The sequence below is a fragment of the Ochotona princeps genome, chromosome 3 (assembly GCF_030435755.1).
Source record: "Ochotona princeps isolate mOchPri1 chromosome 3, mOchPri1.hap1, whole genome shotgun sequence".
Taxonomy (NCBI): domain Eukaryota; kingdom Metazoa; phylum Chordata; class Mammalia; order Lagomorpha; family Ochotonidae; genus Ochotona; species Ochotona princeps.
In genome coordinates this window covers 26,901,191-26,919,553 of record NC_080834.1, presented here as the reverse complement: position 1 = coordinate 26,919,553, position 18,363 = coordinate 26,901,191, and the positions used below count along the sequence as shown (strand labels likewise).

The 18,363-nt window shown below is 60.0% G+C and overlaps 1 protein-coding gene across 1 annotated transcript in view; it reads left to right on the top strand.

Annotated features, from left to right (window-relative positions):
- SLC37A1 (solute carrier family 37 member 1) overlaps positions 1 to 16,482 on the top strand; it is a 29,432-nt gene extending 12,950 nt beyond the window's left edge. The window contains exons 5-19 of the mRNA XM_058661588.1: positions 395 to 530; positions 2,558 to 2,634; positions 3,259 to 3,425; positions 5,850 to 5,887; positions 6,936 to 7,016; positions 9,452 to 9,583; positions 11,255 to 11,345; positions 11,894 to 11,956; positions 12,184 to 12,269; positions 12,415 to 12,463; positions 12,860 to 12,933; positions 13,415 to 13,493; positions 15,563 to 15,660; positions 15,958 to 16,022; positions 16,376 to 16,482. Coding sequence (XP_058517571.1) covers positions 395 to 530; positions 2,558 to 2,634; positions 3,259 to 3,425; positions 5,850 to 5,887; positions 6,936 to 7,016; positions 9,452 to 9,583; positions 11,255 to 11,345; positions 11,894 to 11,956; positions 12,184 to 12,269; positions 12,415 to 12,463; positions 12,860 to 12,933; positions 13,415 to 13,493; positions 15,563 to 15,660; positions 15,958 to 16,022; positions 16,376 to 16,391 — 1,252 coding nt within the window. The 3' untranslated portion in view covers positions 16,392 to 16,482. The remainder of the gene's footprint in view (positions 1 to 394; positions 531 to 2,557; positions 2,635 to 3,258; positions 3,426 to 5,849; positions 5,888 to 6,935; positions 7,017 to 9,451; positions 9,584 to 11,254; positions 11,346 to 11,893; positions 11,957 to 12,183; positions 12,270 to 12,414; positions 12,464 to 12,859; positions 12,934 to 13,414; positions 13,494 to 15,562; positions 15,661 to 15,957; positions 16,023 to 16,375) is intronic.
- The last annotated feature ends 1,881 nt before the right edge of the window (positions 16,483 to 18,363 follow it).

Genomic DNA, 18,363 nt, shown 5'->3' with positions numbered 1-18,363 from the left:
GCGCCCATGCGCCCATGCGCACGGCGTCGTTACAGTTCTTGGACTGTGCGGCCTGTTCAAGGTTGTGACAGTCTGCTTTGGGGGACATTTGCTGTGCTCACAATTGGAGCTGTGAGGTACGACACGTTGGCTGCATAGGAGCAGGATGAACCAGCGGGCTCAATTTGCGTTTCCAGACGCTGGCAGCTGACCTAGGGAAGCCACAGTGTACGGCAGTGAGGACGTGGGTTCTGGGAGGCAGTGGCCCAAAAAGGACCCATGTGTCCAGTCCTCCTGGAAATGACAGCTCTCCAGGATCTGGAAGCTGGGAGCAAACACAGGGAAGAGAAAGCCAGGGCCACCATGCTCTGCAGGGCACGCCGGCCCACTCACAGCCGCCCTCCCCTCTCCGCAGCGGCATCATCGGGGAGCGCCTGCCAATCAGGTACTACCTGACGTTCGGCATGCTGGCCAGCGGTGCCTTCACTGCCCTCTTCGGGCTCGGCTACTTCTATGATGTGCACAGCCTGAGCTTCTACGTGGTGACTCAGGTACGGGCTCGGGGCTCTGGCTTCGCCACACGAAGGGTCCCTGTTGGTGAGTGGGTGGGCTCTTGGTGTCACAGGACCACACACCTGCCAAGAGGGGGCAGCCCTGTGTCAGTCTGAGGCCGGGGGCACTGGGGTGGCATGAGTACGCTGCAGCCGTCTGCCCGCTGTGCCACAGTGGGGTCGCAAGGAGAACAGTCTGTTCAGGACAGAGCCAGCCCCCCGAGACCCCCACTGCAGTTCTGCTTCGAGCCTTGCAGGACTGCAAGAAAGAGAAAGGGCAGCTGTCCCTGGGGTGCAGCCCAGCCTGGTCAGCCAGCGCCCATATGCCTCCCTGCCCCTGCCCGCCATCTGTGGGAGACCTGCCTGGCCTTGCCCACTGGCGCCCCCTGGAGCTGCCCCGACCCTCAGAAGAGCGAAGCAGAGTTCCTCCCGGTACCTGTGTCCTTCCTGAGAAGCGAGCCCAGCGCATGCTGGGAAGGGCTGGCGTGCCTCCTGCAAGGCTAAGGTCATTCCCTTAGGAGGACACGGAGTGACACTTCCTTCTTCCGGGTTCAACGAGGGCAGCCTGCCAGCGGCAAGCCAGATCTGCAGGGTGACGTGTACTCGCCCTGGACGGAGCTGGGCTGGTAGCCGGGGTTACTGCCTGGCCAGGTCTCCTCTCCTTGTTCTGGAATATCCACAGCGGGCACAGTGAGGCGGTGTCGTGGCCCAGGACTACAGACACCTGGTCCCATGGCCGATGCTTCACGCTGCTCCTGATCCAGTGCCCTTCTGATGCCATGCTCACGGGCAGCAGATGATGGCTCGAGGGCGGGGGTCTGTGCCACCCCGTGGGAGACCCCGATGGAGCCCCTGGCCTGGCCAGCCCTAACTTGCAGGCACCTGCGCAGTGAACGGGGCAGTTAGAAGATTCATCTCTCATTCTGTCTTTCAAATGAAATATCTTTCTTTTCTTAAATGTATTTATTCTTTTTTGTTAAGATTTATTTGTTTATTTGAAAGCATGGCAGAGAGAAGGAAAGGCTTTTTCATCCCTGGTTCGCTCCTCAATCAGCCACAACAGCTTGGCCCAGTCTGCAGCCAGCAGCTCCGGCTGGTCTCCCACCGGTGTCAGGGGCTCAAGGATTGGAGCCGTCCTCTGCTGCCTCCCAGGCATGTTAGCAGAGCCCTGCACCGAAAGAGGAACAGGCCAGACTTGAACCAGCGCTCCGAGAAGAGGTGCGGCCTCCGCAGGCAGCACCAGGAAGTGAAGTGTTCCAGGAAGTAACATTCTAAAGTGAGCATATGTACCTGAAATAGCTCTGTTTTATGTGTCAACTGTGAGGGTACTTCAAGATGTTCTTGGAAAATTTGAACTAAAAATATGAATTTATTTTGGAGTTAAAAAATTTGGTGCAGAAGGTTTTTTAAAAATATTATTTAAAAAAAGTAGGGCCTGGCACAGTAGCCTAGCAGCTAAAGTCCTCACCCTACATGCAACAGGATCCCTAAGGGTGCCAGTTCGTGTCCCTGCAGCCCTGCTTCCCATCCAGGTCCCTGCTTGTGGCCTGGGAAAGCAGTCGAGGACGGCTCAAATCCTTGGGACCCTGTGCCCATGTGGGAGAAAGAGCTCCTGGCTCCTGGCTTCAGATCAGCTCAGCTCTAACTGTTCCAGCCACTTGGGGAGTGAATCAGCAGGTGGAAGATCTTCCTCTCTGTCTCTCCTCTGTGTATCTGACTTTCCAATAAAAATAAATAAAAATCTTTTTTGAAAAAAGTAGGCATGAATTTGAAAATTGTTGTTGGCCCCAAAATAACATCGTCCCCTCAGTTCCCTTTTCTACCGACATGTGTCCTTCTGTTTCCGGGTTCTGTGTTTACGTCACACACTCACACATACCACACATAAACAAGAGATTCGGCTCACGGCCCTGCCTGCTAAGGCCTCCCTGTGTGTGAGTCCCTGGGGAGCTCGCAGGGGCACCGGAACGTGGGGGCCTTTCCCGCCACCCCACTGAGCCACATCTCCCACCCTTACCCCACTGCAGGTCATCAACGGGCTGGTGCAGACCACCGGCTGGCCCAGCGTCGTCACCTGCCTTGGCAACTGGTTTGGGAAAGGAAGGTAAGAGGAAATGGCTGGGGTTTCCCACTGCATTGCTTTTCTAGAAGGTTCTGGTAAAAAAAAAATACCAAAAAAAAAACCAGACCCCATGGTTAAATGGCTCCTCTTCAAAACACAGAGTCTGGAAACCCTGGGGCTGTTGGGAGATGCAGAGAGGGGGTACCCAGGCCGAGTGTCTGAAAAAAGCCCAGACCCCTCTCGGGCTTCAGTGCTGGGTCCCAGTTCTGCATCCTGACTCTGGGATGAGAACATGGAACACAGCTCAGTCGGGACGCCCAGCCGGGACAGCCGGGACAGCCGGGACACCCAGCCGGGACACCTAGCCGGGGCGCCCAGCTGGGATGCTCACCCCGGATGTTCAGCTGAGTCACAGGCCCAGCGTGCCCTGTGGGTGCCTGGGTAATTGCCCAGCGTGCGCCTTGATTTCTGTTACCAACACTGTTCAGGGGTTTCAGGAAAAGGCTTCCTGCCTTTTGAATTGTACAATAAAGGGGCCATACGCAGGGCCTGTTTCCCACAAGCCTCTCGATGTCCACTTGTCTCGGGGTGGGATCTCCCTGCATGTCTGCGGACTGCAGGAGCCTCCTGGCCCTGCTTCCCCGCGTGGGCTTGTGTGTCCTGCAGGCGAGGCCTGGTCATGGGCGTCTGGAACTCACATACGTCTGTGGGCAACATCCTCGGGTCCCTGATCGCTGGCTACTGGGTGTCCACCTGCTGGGGCCTGTCCTTCGTCGTGCCCGGGGCCATCGTGGCAGCCATGGGCATCGTATGCTTCCTCTTCCTCATTGAGCGTGAGTACACTGGCTTTGGCTGCAGCCCACCGGAGGCGGGCGGGCTGAGGTGCGGGCAAAGGCAGGCAGGGGTGGGTAGGTGTGGACGGGGCGGGCAGGGGTAGACAGGGCTGTGCATGTACGATTTTCTGTGATTCCCACGTGTTAGATCGTCCCTCCTGGAAACTCCTCCCCGTCCTCAGCCCCGCGCCCAGCAGGAGGCGTTTGCGTGTGGGAGTCTGCTGCTGCCGGTGCCCTGGTGGGGTGCAGGGGACCGTGCAGGCCCAGCCGACACAGCTGCACCTGCTTGGCAGCCGTGTACTGAGATCATCTTGGCCTTCTGTTTGCTTTCTGATAAGCAACATCCTAGATGATGCTGTAAAATCAGAGCGAGGGCTCTCCCTGTTTGTCTTCATCCGTTAAAGGGTGTCTAAGCGGAAAGTCAAACTCCTTGCTCCTTCCAGAGTCAATACCAACCTCAGATTTAATTGACTTTCTTTCTTTTTTTTTTTTTAAAGATTTATTTTATTTTTATTACAAAGTCAGATATACTGAGAGGAGGAGAGATAGAGAGGAACTGGAGCTGCCGGGACCAGAACCAGCAGCCATATGGGATCAAGGCGAGGACCTTAGCCACTAGGCCACGCCGCTGAGCCCAGATTTAATTGACTTTCAAATGAAGTTCCAGAGTGAAGAGCCGGTGGGACAAGGATCCCGCAGGCAGCCAGTGCTGGGTGAAGGGCGCCTGCCCTGTGGGAAGTGACTAGCCCTTGATTCTGGGCAGTTCCCTGCTGGGCACCGCCACCCCAGCCCGTCCAGATACCTGCCAGGCCCAGGGCCATCAGCACTGCCCGCTGGGGTGGGGGGGGCTTCCAGGGACCCAGCCGAGGCTCGAGCATTGTGGGCTGTGGGACTGGCATGGCCATTTCATCCCGACTCGCACATTGTCCGGCTGGGCCGTGGGAACTGAAGTTCCTGGGACATATGTGTCCCCATGGGTTTGAGTATTGCTCCTCTTGTAGAACCACGCCACGAGGCCAACCTCACCAATTCCAAGTATTGGTGTCTCTTATGGCAAAGACGTACATTGGAAATAGAGTTTTAATTATTTCCCTTGGAAGCATTATAGAGGAAGAAGAGTCAGAGCTCTTTCCTCTGTTGGTCACACTCCGCAAATGGCCACAGTGGCCTAAGCTGGGCTAATCTGAAGCTAGGAGCTGCTTCGGGGTCTGCTATGCGGGGACTCAGGAACTTGGGTCATCCTACATTACTCTGCCAGGTGCACCAGCAGGGAGCTGGATGGGAAGTGGAGCAGCTAGGAGGGCTGTCCCTCAGGAGCCTTCCAGTCTCCAGGTGGTTCCCTGGCCCTGCTGCCTGGGGTGTCCACTGTGGAGCCAGAGAGAGGAAATGCATGCAGGGGACACAAGCCAGCGCGAGGGTGAGAAGGCCGGGCCTCATGCCCTGGTCATCAGCCAGGGTGGACACCAAACGCATCAGGCTTCATTCTTGCTGGAGCTGTGTGTCCTGCTCTTCCACCGACTCCCGCCCAGGGCAAGACCCAATGACTGATGTCCTCAGAATGTGCACTGAAGCCACTGTGGACCCTGGCCAAGAGACATGTCCTGCAAGGCAGAGCCCTGCATGAGGGCTGGGCAAGCCTCAGAGGCGAGGGGTTCCCCTGGCCTACCCCCAGGGGCATCACAACACAACGAGGACAGACTGGGGAGCTGGCTGGTGTCACCCCACACTGGCACACCAGCCTTGCAGCCCTGACCACGGCCTCTCTGGCTCCTCCATCTGTGGGCACCCTGCACAGTCCAGCCCCGAGCTCAGCTCCAGCCTCACGCCCCCCTACAGTGGGGAGCCATGACATGAGCTGCTTGACCAAGGCTGCCTAAAGCCCAGGCCCTGAAGTGACAGACACCTCGCCCGGCCATCAGCGCCCATGCAGCTCCGTCACATCCCTGGTGCAGCCAGGTTCCTGGGCCCTCCCCTCCCCACTATGCTGCCCACCACCAGGTAGATGCGTGGTCTCCACTGGGTCAGTTTGTGAAGGGATGTAATTCCAGCCGTGCCATCCTGGTGTTGTATTTCAACACCCCCTGCTGGCAGTCTGCAACACTGCATGGAGAGTGCAGTGGGTAGCAGGGGGCACCTGCCACTGGTGCTGGTGTACCCCAGCCACGCCCTCACACCCAGCGAGCTTGCTCTGTCTTCCTGCAGAACTCAGGCTCATTCAGCAAAAGCTGGCACCTTGTGTCTTTAAGCCAATGAGCTGTGTCTATGTCAGGTGCATTACATGGGGTGCGGAGGGAGGCCGCCCACTTCCATGGTGTCCCCTTTGGTGGCGTCCTCTTGGCTGGACCAGGGCACGCAGCCCGCTGGGCCTTGTGCTGGGCTCTGCAGTCCTGCCTGGTGCCCTCAGTGTCCTCTCCTGCCCCTCAGATCCGAAGGACATCCGGTGCTCCTCCTCCCTGCTGGCGGTAAGGACACGTGGATGGGTGGGCTGCCTGCGGGGGTGGGAGAGGGAAGTCCCACACTCTCCCAGCCTTACCCATCTCTGCAGTCATGGGCCAGTTACGGTGCACCCATACAGGAGGCTTGGTGCCACCTCACTGGGGGCAACCAGAAGCAGGGCCCTCAGGAGATGGTAGGGAAACCTATGGGGGAGCTGGCTGACATCACCTGAGATTGGACAATCCCCTGCAGCAGCCACCGGGCCTGCCCAGCCCACTGGCCATCGTGACCATGGACTGGGCCCTCTCCCCCGCCCCCACTCACACTCAGCAGGGCAGGGTGGCTGACGGTGCTCCGTGACTGTCCTCCATTCCCCTGGAGTCCCTGCCCAGCTCCAGGGACCTGGCTGCTGCCCTCGTCCGCATCTGTGCCCTCTCCACCTCACCTTCTCCATGCACACACCCTTCACCCCTGCCAGCCTCCCCTCCTCCTCCCTTCTCTCCTCCTCCTCCTCCTCTTCTCCCCTTCCTCCCCCTGCTCCTCCTCCTGTTCTTGCTGCTGTAACACCTCTTCCTCCACCGCACCTGCGAGACTCCCTGGAAACAGCAGTCAGAACATGCTACCGCCTTGCCCAGTCACTCAGCAGCTCCCGCCATATTCCTGCCTGCTTCCGCTGTGTCTGCCAGCCCAGCCTGCCAGGTCCCAGAGCCTGGAGTCCTGCCCACAGGAGAGGGAGTTGGCATTGCCCCCCTGCTGCACACCCGGATGCCCTGGGCTGTGCCACACAGATGGTTACAAAGAAGGTTCTGGGGCTTGAGTGAACAGACTCGTCCTTGAGGTCAGCCGTAGACGGACATGCCATCCACCCTGCGAACGACAGGGTGCTTGGCTGGCTGTCCTATCACGTGCCAGCTTGTGGCAGTGAACTTGAGGTCAGCCGTGGACGGACACGCCGTCCACCCCTGCGAACGACTCAGGGTGCTTGGCTGGCTGTCCTATCACGTGCCAGCTTGTGACAGTGAACTTGGGATTTGTTCCTGATTCAGTTACTGCTCTGATTTTTTTTCCTCCCAGCATGCCAGAGGCTGTGAGAACAGCACAAATCGATTCCGAGTACAGAAGACAAGCTTGAGCAGTGACAAGAGCAGGCCGCTGGTGAGTTCCCCGAGCCCTGCTTCCCCGCCAGCACAGGCACCACGAGCCCTGGGGTCTTAGAGCAGTGGGCTTCACCTGGACAGTCAGTTAAATCCGTTGTCTGATTTATTTTGGATCCACTTGGAACGTGATTCAACAACTGTCATCTGGAGTCAGTTTCCCCGCACTGCCTCAGGCTGTGGACAGGACACAGATGGCGTCAGACCCCCAGGGAGACAGAGAGACACAGAGAGAATCTTCCACCCGCTGGTTCACTGCCCAAGTGGCTGCAATGGCTGGAACTGAGCCGATCTGAGGCCAGAAGCCAGGAGCAAGGAGCCAGGAGCCTCTTGCGGGTCTCCCACACGGGTGCAGGGTCCCAAGGCTCCGGGCCATCCTCAACTGCTTTCCCAGGCCACAAGCAGGGAGCCGGAAAGGGAGTAGAGCAGCCAAGACATGAACTGGTGCACAGATGAGATCCTGGTACCTGCAATGTGAGGGTTTAACCACTAGTCTACTGTGCATGGCCCAAGAAATGTCACTTAATCACTGTCCACTGTCACGATTTGAAGGCTCACCTTTGCCTGTCTACGTCAAAATCATGGCCCTGCGTCCAGGAGTGCCCGGTAACCTATGACCTGGCTGTGTGTTTGGGTGTGCCAGTGACCTATGACCTGGGCCTGTGTCCAGGCATGCCCGGTGACCTATGACCTGGCCCTGTATCCCCGAGTGTCCGGTGACCTGGCTTTGGCTTTGGGAACATAGCCCCGCTTTCCTTTCTGTTCTATGAGAATCTGCAGGCCAGCACCCCAAGCAGGAGCTGTTTTCTTCAGGCTGACCATGGTGTGGACGTGACCTGGACAGTGCTGGCTTGCCCGTGGGTTTGGGTCACCAGCTGCATGTCCCCTGAGTTTGGCAGGACACTTGGTTGTCCTGGCTCAGCCACACGGGGCTCGGAGTGGGAGGCGCCCAGTCCTGGCTGGTCCTTGGAGTTCTGCGGTGTGCCAGGCACAACTGGCAAAGGTGTGACAGGAGTAAATCAAGCACCACGTTTCGACCTCCACGCAGGCTCCCCTGAGTGCGGGGGAACCCCGGGAACGCTGATCTGCTGAGCTGCTTGCCTGGAGGTCAGCAGGGGTGCCCTGCGCCCCCAGCGCTGGCGGAGGAGGCCCCTTGCCCGTGCTTGCTTGTTTGTTTTTCTCTAGCTCACATTTCATCTGGATTTTTAGATGAAACAGTCTGACCCTTGCAGTGGCTGGATTGTAACATGGAGGTGGGGGCTTGTCTGGTGCTCCAGGCCCCCCCAGGCCATAACTCAGGGAAGGAACCAGCGGTTCCCAAGCCCCAGGCAAGGCTTCATTTCCGCATTCCTTCCCGGAATGGCCACTGCCTTCTCCACCTGTTCTCAGACTCCATGGTGAAGCTGCAGACAGCGTGGACACGAGTGAAGTGGCTAGCCAGAGGCCATCACTGGAGGCCACTGTCCCTGTCAGCCTCCTGAGCCCACACTGGGCACTTAGCACCACCTGGGCTGCACCTGCTACAGCCTGCCACCCCCAGTCCTAAATTTCTGGTCTTTCTTTCTTTCTTCTTTTGTTTCTTTTTTAACTGGAAGAAAATTGTAAATCTTTTAGATAGGGGGTACAGAATCTATTTTCTTTATTTCAACCATTTCACCGTACGTTGAATGCAACCACATAGGTTGGAGTGAGATAAGTTCCGAAGAACCAGTTTGAGTTTTGAGGTAACTGAAATACATGGAAACATTTCTTTTTAAGGCCCAGAAGTTCATAATTACTCATGAAGAACACTTTTTAATTTATTTTTTAAAGATTTATTTATTTTTATTAGAAAGGCAGATTTACAGAGAGGAAAGAGAGAGAAAGCTTTTCCATCTGTTGGCTCACTCCCCAAGTGGCTGCAACAGCCAGAGCCGAACTGATCCAAAGCCAGGAGCCAGGAGCCTCCTCTAGGTCTCCCATGTGAGTGCAAGGCCTCAAGGCTTTGGGCCGTCCTCCACTGCTTTCCCAGGCCACAAGCAGGGAGCTGGAGGGGAGTGGAGCAGCCAGGGCATGAACCAGTGCCCATATGGGAGCCAGCGCCACAGGGGGAGGCTTAGCCTGTTCAGCCACCGCACCAGAGTTCAAAGTGTTTGTGTACTGAAGTACCCTCAGCTTCTCGCACCGTCCCTTTATTGTGTTTTGCCTTGCTGTGTTGGCTCAGCCGTGCCGTGGTATCTGTCCTGTGCTTATGCACTTGGTCTTGACTGGCTTTTTTTTTTTTTCACTTTTCAAGTCACTTTTCGCTAAGAGCTCTCTGGAGCGCCTGTGTGCGCTCCGTTGTGTGACTCGTCCTGGACGAAGGCCAGGCCTGTGGCCTCGTGAGGATGCTGTCCAGCAGCAGGCAGCAGTGAAAAGGACGCGGCCTCACCATTCTCGCGCTCTCTCCACCCCCAGGACCCCGAGATGCAGTGCCTGCTGCTGTCAGACGGCAAGAGCTCCGGCCACCCGAACCACGTGGTCGTCCTTCCGGGGGACGGGGGCAGCGGCATGGCCGCCATCAGCTTCCTGGGGGCCTTGAGGATCCCGGTGAGTGGACGCTGGGCCGAGGTCCGCTGGGGCTGGCTGTGGACATCAGGCCTGCAGGCAGACATCTGGCCTGCACGCTGCCCGGGCCAGGTGGCCATGGCACAGAGCGACACCAAGGCTCCCAGTGAGGCCACAGCATGGAGCCGGGCCACAGTGCGGAGTGAGACCCCAGCAGTCTTTCTCTGCCCTCCTATTAGGCTTCGGTTGTTCTGAAATGAGGTGTTTTTCAACTTAGAAATTCAACATTCCATAAACAAAGACATATTTTTAATCCCCTTCAAAAAAAAATATGGCTGCTCTAGACCCATTGCACACCCGTGTGACCGTGACCAGGCAGGGGAGCGGCGGCCTTGACCCTAACACACATACCCCCAACTGACACTGCTCTGGGGTTCCTGGGTGTTTTCCCTAGAAAACACCAGCACCAGCACTAAGCACCCTCAGACCCACTAGAGAACAGGCCAGTGGGCACGCGCTCCCAGCCCGGGCCAGCACCCAGAGACCCCACGTGAGATTCAAGTAGATGAACATAAAAGCCCCCTCGTTCAGGAACCCCCCTTTGGAGGAGTTGTGCAGTGGGTGGTGTGGGACGCCAACAGGCAGCTGTTGCTCTGCCCTGGAGACTGGCATTAAGGCCGATCCTGCAGTGGCCTCCACCGGCCCCCACTACGGATGGAGGCCTACACACACACACACACACACAGGCTGCCGGGGGGTGCCAAGCCCACAACAGGTGTGTTGGGGGTGAGGGGAGCAGCCCATGTCCAGGGAGCGAGGCAGGACAAGCCACCTGGCCTGCCCCCCACGTGGTGACCAGGCCTGTGTCCTTCCCCCAGGCCCTGCCTTGGGGGCCCCTGGGTGCAGAGGCTGCGAATGGAAATCAGGCACGCCCCCCAGGGTGCAGGACCTTAATATAACAACACTGGGTAATCAGAGAAGGCCCACAGAGAGCGCTGCCAGGGCCCCAGGAGAAACTGGGTCCCTGTGGCGACAGTGGCTAATGCCAGCGGGCTCAGGGGAGCCAGGGGGGCCAGCCTGTGGCTGCCAACTTAAAGAAAGTGCTATGAAACAGCGTGTTCTCATTAGTGGCCAGTCACCCTCCACTGCCCCAAATACTGGGGGAAAGTAGGGCGGCCTGGTGCTCACTGGCCCCTGCCTGGCACAGTGCTGCTGCTGCTCTAGATGAAGTGAGCTGGCTGCCCCATGGTCAGCGACTCCCACACACGTCCCCACCAGCAGAGAGCAGCTGTGGACACTTGGAAAATGACCAAGGGAAACGGCCCAGACCCTAAGCCGGGACAGCGTGGGGACAGCCAGAGGAGGGCTTGGGTCCCTGGCTTCCCCACCCACACATCCTGCTGGCATCCACAGCCCTGCTGCCCCCTCCACCCTGATGGGCCTGCCACAGGTGCCAGTTCACCCCACACCTGTCCCTGCAAGCCCCTCCTTCCTGGGCCCACTGCCATCCCCTGCAGCCCCTGGCAGGTGTCACACGCAGGCCACCCCTGGCATGTGGCAGCATGGCCAGACCCACTGTTGGTCTGTGCAGCCCCCGGGGGGACACCTGTTTGCAGAAGCCACTGGGTCAGGCCCCCCAGCCCTAGGCCGTGGGCTGTGCTATGGGTGCCGAGGCCCCGCGTGGAGGCCAGCGCCCTTGCCTGTGTGTTGCAGGGGGTCATCGAGTTCTCGCTGTGTCTGCTGTTTGCCAAGCTGGTCAGCTACACCTTCCTCTTCTGGCTGCCACTGTACATCACGAGCGTGGGTGAGCGCGTGGATTACCCTACGTGACTCTAACCGTGGTCACACAATCCAGGGCCCCCTGGGCAGCCACATCCCCGCTGAGGCTTGGCTCCCTGGGGTACTCTGTTTTCCATCTGTGCTGGGGAACAGGTACAGGGCCCCGCCAGCCTGAGTCAGCAAGTCCTTGCTGAGCTGAGCTGAGCGGGTGGAGCCAGGGGCTGTGATGGGCAGACAGAGCCTGCCTGCCCCAAACTGGACTGTGTGTAACCCCAAGAAAAGGTTCTCAAGATGGTGGGCAGTGGCCAGGGCTCCTGCAGTCCCCGGGGAATGAGAAACAGAGGACAGCAGGGGACTCCCCCACCCCCAAGCTGTTCTGTTTCCTTGCCCTGTAAATCTCCCATCGCTAACAGGCCGGGAGTCCTGCTCCTGCCAGGATCCCACCTGCCAGGGACAGGGGCAGGCCAAACGGGTGGAGTGACCACAGAGTCCTTCTTGCCTCCCCCACCCGCGGAAGCCCCTCCCCTGCGGGAGTCCCAGCCGCCCCATAGCGCCCTGCTGCTGTCCCCGCAGATCACCTGGACGCCAAGAAAGCTGGCGAGCTCTCCACCCTGTTCGATGTGGGCGGGATCTTCGGTGAGCTGGGGGTTGCTGGCTCCGCCCTTACGGGGACAAGGCTGTGTCACCAAGGGGTTCACTGGGCCTGAATGACCTGTGCCCCTCTTTTTCTAGGACTAATAGCCTCAGCAGGTGACAGGCAGTGCAGGGGCCAACCTGGCAGGTGGAGGGGCTTCTGCAGGTGGGGGAGGCAAGAGGGGCTTCGTGGTCACTGCACCCCCTTCGCCTCCCCCTGTCCCTTACAGGTGGGATCCTGGCAGGCGTGATCTCAGACCGCCTGGAGAAACGGGCCTCCACCTGCGGCCTCATGTTGCTGCTGGCGGCACCCACGGTCAGCCCCGCCTGCCCCTGTGCCCTGCCTGACCAGCCTCGCATCCTCCCAGCCTGCCCCTCTGCCCCTGAGCCCTGCTGTGCCCCCCAGCTGCAGGCCCCCCCAGCCGCACCTCTGGCCTGACCGTGTTCTCATCCGTCCACAGCTCTACATCTTTTCCACCGTCAGCAGGATGGGCCTAGAGGCCACCGTGGGTGAGTGCGTGGCACCCTGCCGCTTGCCCAGCACCTGCGTGGTCCGTGTGGCTCAGGGAGCAGAGCCTGAGGGAGGGCCAGCAGGAGGCATCAGCACCTGCAGGAGGTGCCATGGCCACCACAGGCCCGTGATGGGCAGAGGCAAGGGTCCCAGCTGGCCTGTGTTAGCCACCAGGTTAACTGTTGGTGAGCGCCCTGCAGCTGGGGCTGTCAGATGATGCCTGCGGCTTGCAGACGGCAGCAGGTGCCATGGACCGGTACGGGATATAAGAGACAGATAGCAGCCGCCTGGGCCAGTGCAGAGCCCTCTGGGCGCCCAGAGAGGCCAGATGTGCCCAGAAGTGCTCCCAGCGGACACGGCTCCACTCTAATCCCTGCCACCCACTCCTTCCACAGCCATGCTGCTGCTCAGTGGGGCCCTGGTCAGCGGGCCCTACGCGCTCATCACCACTGCCGTCTCTGCCGACCTGGTGAGTGCCCTCTACCCCACACCTGCTCCCTGCCTCCTGGGGCAGCTTTTAAAGACCAGGGCTGCCACTAGCTGGCTGACCATTTGGCACCTGTGCCTGAATGTCTTGGGGGCCCTTCTCCGTCCCCTGGCACATGCTGGTTTTGGAGTACACAGAGGCCTCTGCCACACCCCCTGGAAGGACCCTAGCTCCCAGGGAGCCCAGCCCAGCTTGGGGCAGGGATGGGACCCATTCATCTCATGTGTGCCATCAGCTGCCACGGTGCCAGGCAAGGAGCCAATGAGCTGCCATGGGCAACTTGGTCCCCAGGAACTTGGTCCCCCATAAGGGGAGCCAGGGATGGAGCTGGAAGACACACAGTGTGCTAAATTGGCTGTCAGAGCAATCACGGGAAGTCCTCTGGGGGGCCTGGGTGTCTCTGTTTCTCTTGCTCTCTCTCGCTCTCTCATGGTTCACCCGTGCCCTCTCCCCACCTCCCCAGGGCACTCACAAGAGTCTGAAGGGGAACTCCCACGCCTTGTCCACCGTGACGGCCATCATTGATGGGACTGGCTCCGTAGGTGCGTAACCTCGCATGGTCGGGGCACATGTGGCCTCCTCTCTGGGCCTGGGGGACGCCAGGGCAGCCATCCTGTGTGGCCGGCTGGGTTCAGGGAAGGGAGGAGGCAGGTGTGAAACTAGACAATCCAGCTCCCTGGGCATGCATGTGGCGGTGGTCCAAGTTTCCATCTGAGAGCAGGTGCCAAGCCTGGTGCCCTGACCACTGGCCACCATCACCGTGGTATTAGGCAGGACGCATGGACACACTCCTCCTGACCTGGCCATGCTGGGCAGGGTCATGGTTCCCACGCTTAGCATCCGTGTGATTCCCAGAGGCTGTGCAGTGCACAGACATGGTGGAATCAGTGAACTTGGAGCACAGGCAGTGGAGACTAGCAGACCCCTCCTAACCTGCCAGTCGGAGATGGCTGTGGCCTTGACCTTGGCCGCTCACAGCACCAGCCCTGGGGAGCCCATGCTGCCCCTGTGAGACTGAATCTTGGGGGCTGCCTGGTACCTTCTACTGCTCCTGTTCCTGCTGACCAGGGACGGGTGGATGGATGGACACAGGCAGTTCAGGGGGTTGGGGCCTTCACTCAGAGCCCGGCTCTTACACCCCCCCATGCAGCAGGCGCTGTGGCCTCGGTGCTGGCCGGGTGGCAGGTGTTCCCAGCTGATGACTTTAATAGACAGATGCCATGGGTGGCTGATGCTCCCTTTAAGACTCCCTCCTGGAGCCGGGACGAGGTCAGGACGGGTGGGCTGAGGCTGCATCTGCTGATGGGTCCCATGGAGTAGCCCAGTTCCCCCTCCCCCACCCGCATGGCTAGCGGAGCTTTCAGAAGCTTCCAGAAGCCTGGAGACAGGAGCCACCAGGGCTGGGCTTGGGTCCCAGCAGCCTGGTCACGGCCCCGGAGGTCAGTGGATGGGGCTGATTCCCTGTGTGGGGTCCGGTCCCTGCAGCTAATTTGGAACTCTGCAGGCAGCCCTGGTGGCTATTTTGAAACAGAGGAGCAAAGTTTAAAGAGAGGAAAATCACCAACCAGCGGGATAACTCACTCTCCCTGCTGTCAACCAAGTGGGAGGGGCTGCAGGTGGTGGCCCCCCATCTGTGCCCTCTGTGCCTGGGGCAGGGCACCAGATGCCACCTTCCTGGCTGTGTGGGTGAGAAGAGTGCCCACCCCCAGCCCGGAAGGAAGGTGGTGGCAAGCAGGCAGGTACTTTCCACAGGCCACCTGCGTTGGGCAGCACTCTCCCCCAGCATTCCTTTGTCCTGGGCCACCTTGGAGTGAGTGCTGTGGATGGTCACCGTGGAAGCGGCACACACTGTGTCCACTCATCGCTGCCTCCTGGGAGACGGGGACAGAGCAGGCCTGCGGTGGAGGCCCCATGTGGCGGGGACCTGGCACACTGGCCCCAAGGGGGAGAGGGGAGCCACTGCGGCCATGGGGCGAGTGCCATGGCCCCATTGCCCTGGCTAATGCTCACTGTGTCGGAATGAAAAATGGCCATAACCTGAGAAGCTGGGGAGGCCCCCCGCCCCACTTGTGGCCGTGGCCATATGTGCCCTGCACTGGGCTTCACCCCTCACATGCCCCACGTGCCCGTGCCACTCACGCTGTGGCTGCTTCTGTGTCCCCACTGAGCACCCCGTGCTTTCTGGGGTGACACGCTACATGGCTCCTGTCTGTACACGTCCCCAACCCCATGCTGCCCCCGACTTTGCTCCGGCCCCACCCCCATGCTGCAGACCCCTTCTGCCTCCTGCCCGTCCTCCTCATCCACACGGCTCCCAGGACGAGGGCAGTGGCCGCCGGAGCCCCGGCCACAGCATCTGCCAACGTTGTCTCCCCCGGGTCATGTTTATCATGGCATCCAACTCACCAGGAGTAGGCCTGCTGGAGCCAAACAGTGGACATTTCGTAACTAAATATATGCATCTAGAATCGTCCGGAAGAGGGTGCTGTCCATACGCCCTGCCTCACTCCACCACGCCCACTCCGACTGCGCCTGCCACCCCATCTGACAGAGCTGGTTCAGGGCACAGCCACGTCATCCCAGGCTAACTGTTCCCTCCGTGTCACTCCAGGAGCCGCCCTGGGTCCTCTGCTGGCCGGCCTCATCTCCCCGTCCGGGTGGGGCAACGTGTTCTACATGCTGATGTTTGCTGACGCCTGTGCCTTGCTGGTAAGGTGGCCCCTGGGATTGCAGGGCACTCTGTGTGACCCCCAAGGCCCCGGGGCTCCCTGGCCAGAAACCGACAGAAGACATCAAGTGGGGCTGCGCATTGCTCTACAGTCCCAGGCAGGTCCAGGGCACACAGGGCTGCTGTCCTCTGGCCGGCCAGCCGGCGTGGCTGTGGCCTGGGCGTGTCCCTGAGGCTCCCGTGCCATGTAGCTCACATGTGCGTCCGTGGGGGTCACAGCAGCGGCGCCCCGGTTCCCATGAGCCCTGACGAGCCATCCTGCCTTTGTTCGGGTGCAGTTTCTGATCCGCCTCATCCACAAGGAGCTGAGCTGTCCAGGTCCAGTGGCGAGTGACCAGGCTCCGTAAGTCCACGGCGGGACCCCACTCCGGCCCATCCGGGGGTCAAAGGGCAGCTCCGAGTGCCCTGGCCAGCGTGTCCCTAGGGTGCCACGGCCCCCTCCCCCGCTCCTGGACCAGTGTGGGCTGAGTAGGGTCATCCCTCCCCAAAGAGGGCTCCTCCACTGCGGCTGTGTGGGCTGTGGCTCCTTCACTCCCCTCCGTCCCTCCCACACTCTGTCCGCCATGGACCGTGGGGGTGGCGCACGGCTGTGCCGCTGTCCTGTGAGATTCCTGTGTGAATGGGGCCAGGCCCACGTGCGCCACGTGCCGCCCAGCTCCCACCCGTGACCTGCTGTTCCTCATCCTTCTCTTTCAGACTGAAGGAACACTGACAGCCAGTTGTCCGTCACATGCTGTCCCTGGAGAAGTTAGCTGAGGCATCCTGTGTTGGGGAGCACGGCTGAGCTTGCCTTTCACACCCCGGCAATGACAGAGTCCAGCAGGAGAATTCCTGCCACCGTTCACACCACACATGGAGGCCAGGATGGCCTCAAGGGACTGCTGCCGTCCACTGCCTTAACTGTGCCCCTGGCACGGTGGCCCAGCCAGCTGCAGACCTCACTCCGACACAACAGGCGACAGGAACCACCCTGTCCCCGCTTAGGTGCTTGTGCAGAGCACCAAGGCTTGTGGGCGGCTGCGTGGCCGAGCTGGGGAGGCTGAGAGTCCACCTGCGTGGGTTGGGGCTGGCGCCCGGCCGGGAGCACCGGGACAGAAGGGGCTGACCAGTCCCCTCGCCCCACAGCGGTCTCAGCACCTCCACACTCCTGCCCCGAGGTCGGTCGCCACCGGGAAGTCTACAGTCATAAAGCAATAAGCCCAGCTGTGACATGGAGACACCAGGTGCGCCAGCCACAGGGTCCTGGCCCCGTGCTCCCAGCTGCTGGGCGTGCGCTGTCACCCAGGGGTCACCACGTGGCAGGTCCACTGCAGGGTCCCGGGCAGGGCAGCGGGCCAGGAGGCGGGCGCCCCCTCGCGGTCAACGCCGGGAGCTCTGGGCTGCGCTCCCTCCCTGGTGCAGGCACCCCTGGGTTATTTATTCAGAACGTGTTATGGAGTAGAGATAGCCTTTGGTTATTTATTCCAACAGGTGCCAGGCATCCCCTGGCTGGCTGTTTCCTCGTTTCTCTCGCAAAAGTGCTTCTCTGACCTTTAAAATAAAGTGTTTTTTTTTTTTAACAAAAACCTCAAGCAGGGTGCATGGAAGATTGATGAGTCCGTCAAGTGGGAGGAGGGGCTTACAGACACTGGAGGGGGTTTCTGGCTTCCTCAGCCTTGGATGCGCAGAACTGGGCACCCCTGCCACACCCCTACCCATGCCTCCTGTCCTGCAGTTTGCTCCCCGGAGGCCCCTCTGCCTCCTTGCCACGCTGCCTGCAGTGGCCCTGAGCTGCCATCAGCACCAGCCACTTTTCCCCAGGTGTCTGCCTGGGGCACGAAGCTGACACCCCAGAGCTGGCTTAGGAAGTACACGGAGATGCCACTGCCCCCAGCCGCTGCAGAGCCAATCCCTCCAAGGCTGGCCGGATGCGGGGGTGAGGGTATCCAGCAGCCATGCCAGCCCGGCCTCCAGCCCTCGGCCACTGCCCATTGCTGCCTGACAGCAGAAGGAAACTGTGCAACCTACAAGGGAAGGGGCAGCTTCACATTCTGGAAGCTTCTAGGCCGAGCTCTTCAGAAAGAGGTGGTCAGCCGCTCTTTTCTGAAAACAAATACACAAAATTCCATTTAACGGTAGCCCGGCCACCTGTGTGGGCAGAAGAGTCCGCACAACCCCGGAGGAAGAAACATGGACTTGCTGGGTAGTACCTCTTCTGTCGTCAGAGCAGCCACATGACCACGTGACCACGTCCACCCCAAATGGCCAGGATGAGGAAGCCCTGGGTTGCCATGGCAATGCCACTGGACGTCCGGTTTTCCCATTCAGGTCGGCAAACACCGAGGGAATCAAATGCCAGCCTCTGGGGCCAGCATTGTGGCACGCACAGCTGGCTAAGCCACTGCCCATGGCGCCTCCATCCAGTGTCCAGCTCCCTGCTAACGCGCCTGGGATGGCAGCAGAGCATGGCCCACGCGCTTGGGCCCCTGCACCTATGTGGGAGACCCACGTGAAGCTCCTGGCTCAGCCTGGCCCAGCGCTGCCTGCTGTGCCATTTGGGGAGTGAATCACCAGTTGAAAAATCTCCATGTCCTTTATAAACCACCAGGGGCAATCTCGGGGCCTCACCCCCACAGCTGCATCTAATCACTTTCCACAGACGACCCCCCACCACCTGAGCATCCAAACAGTGGCGTGGCTGGAGG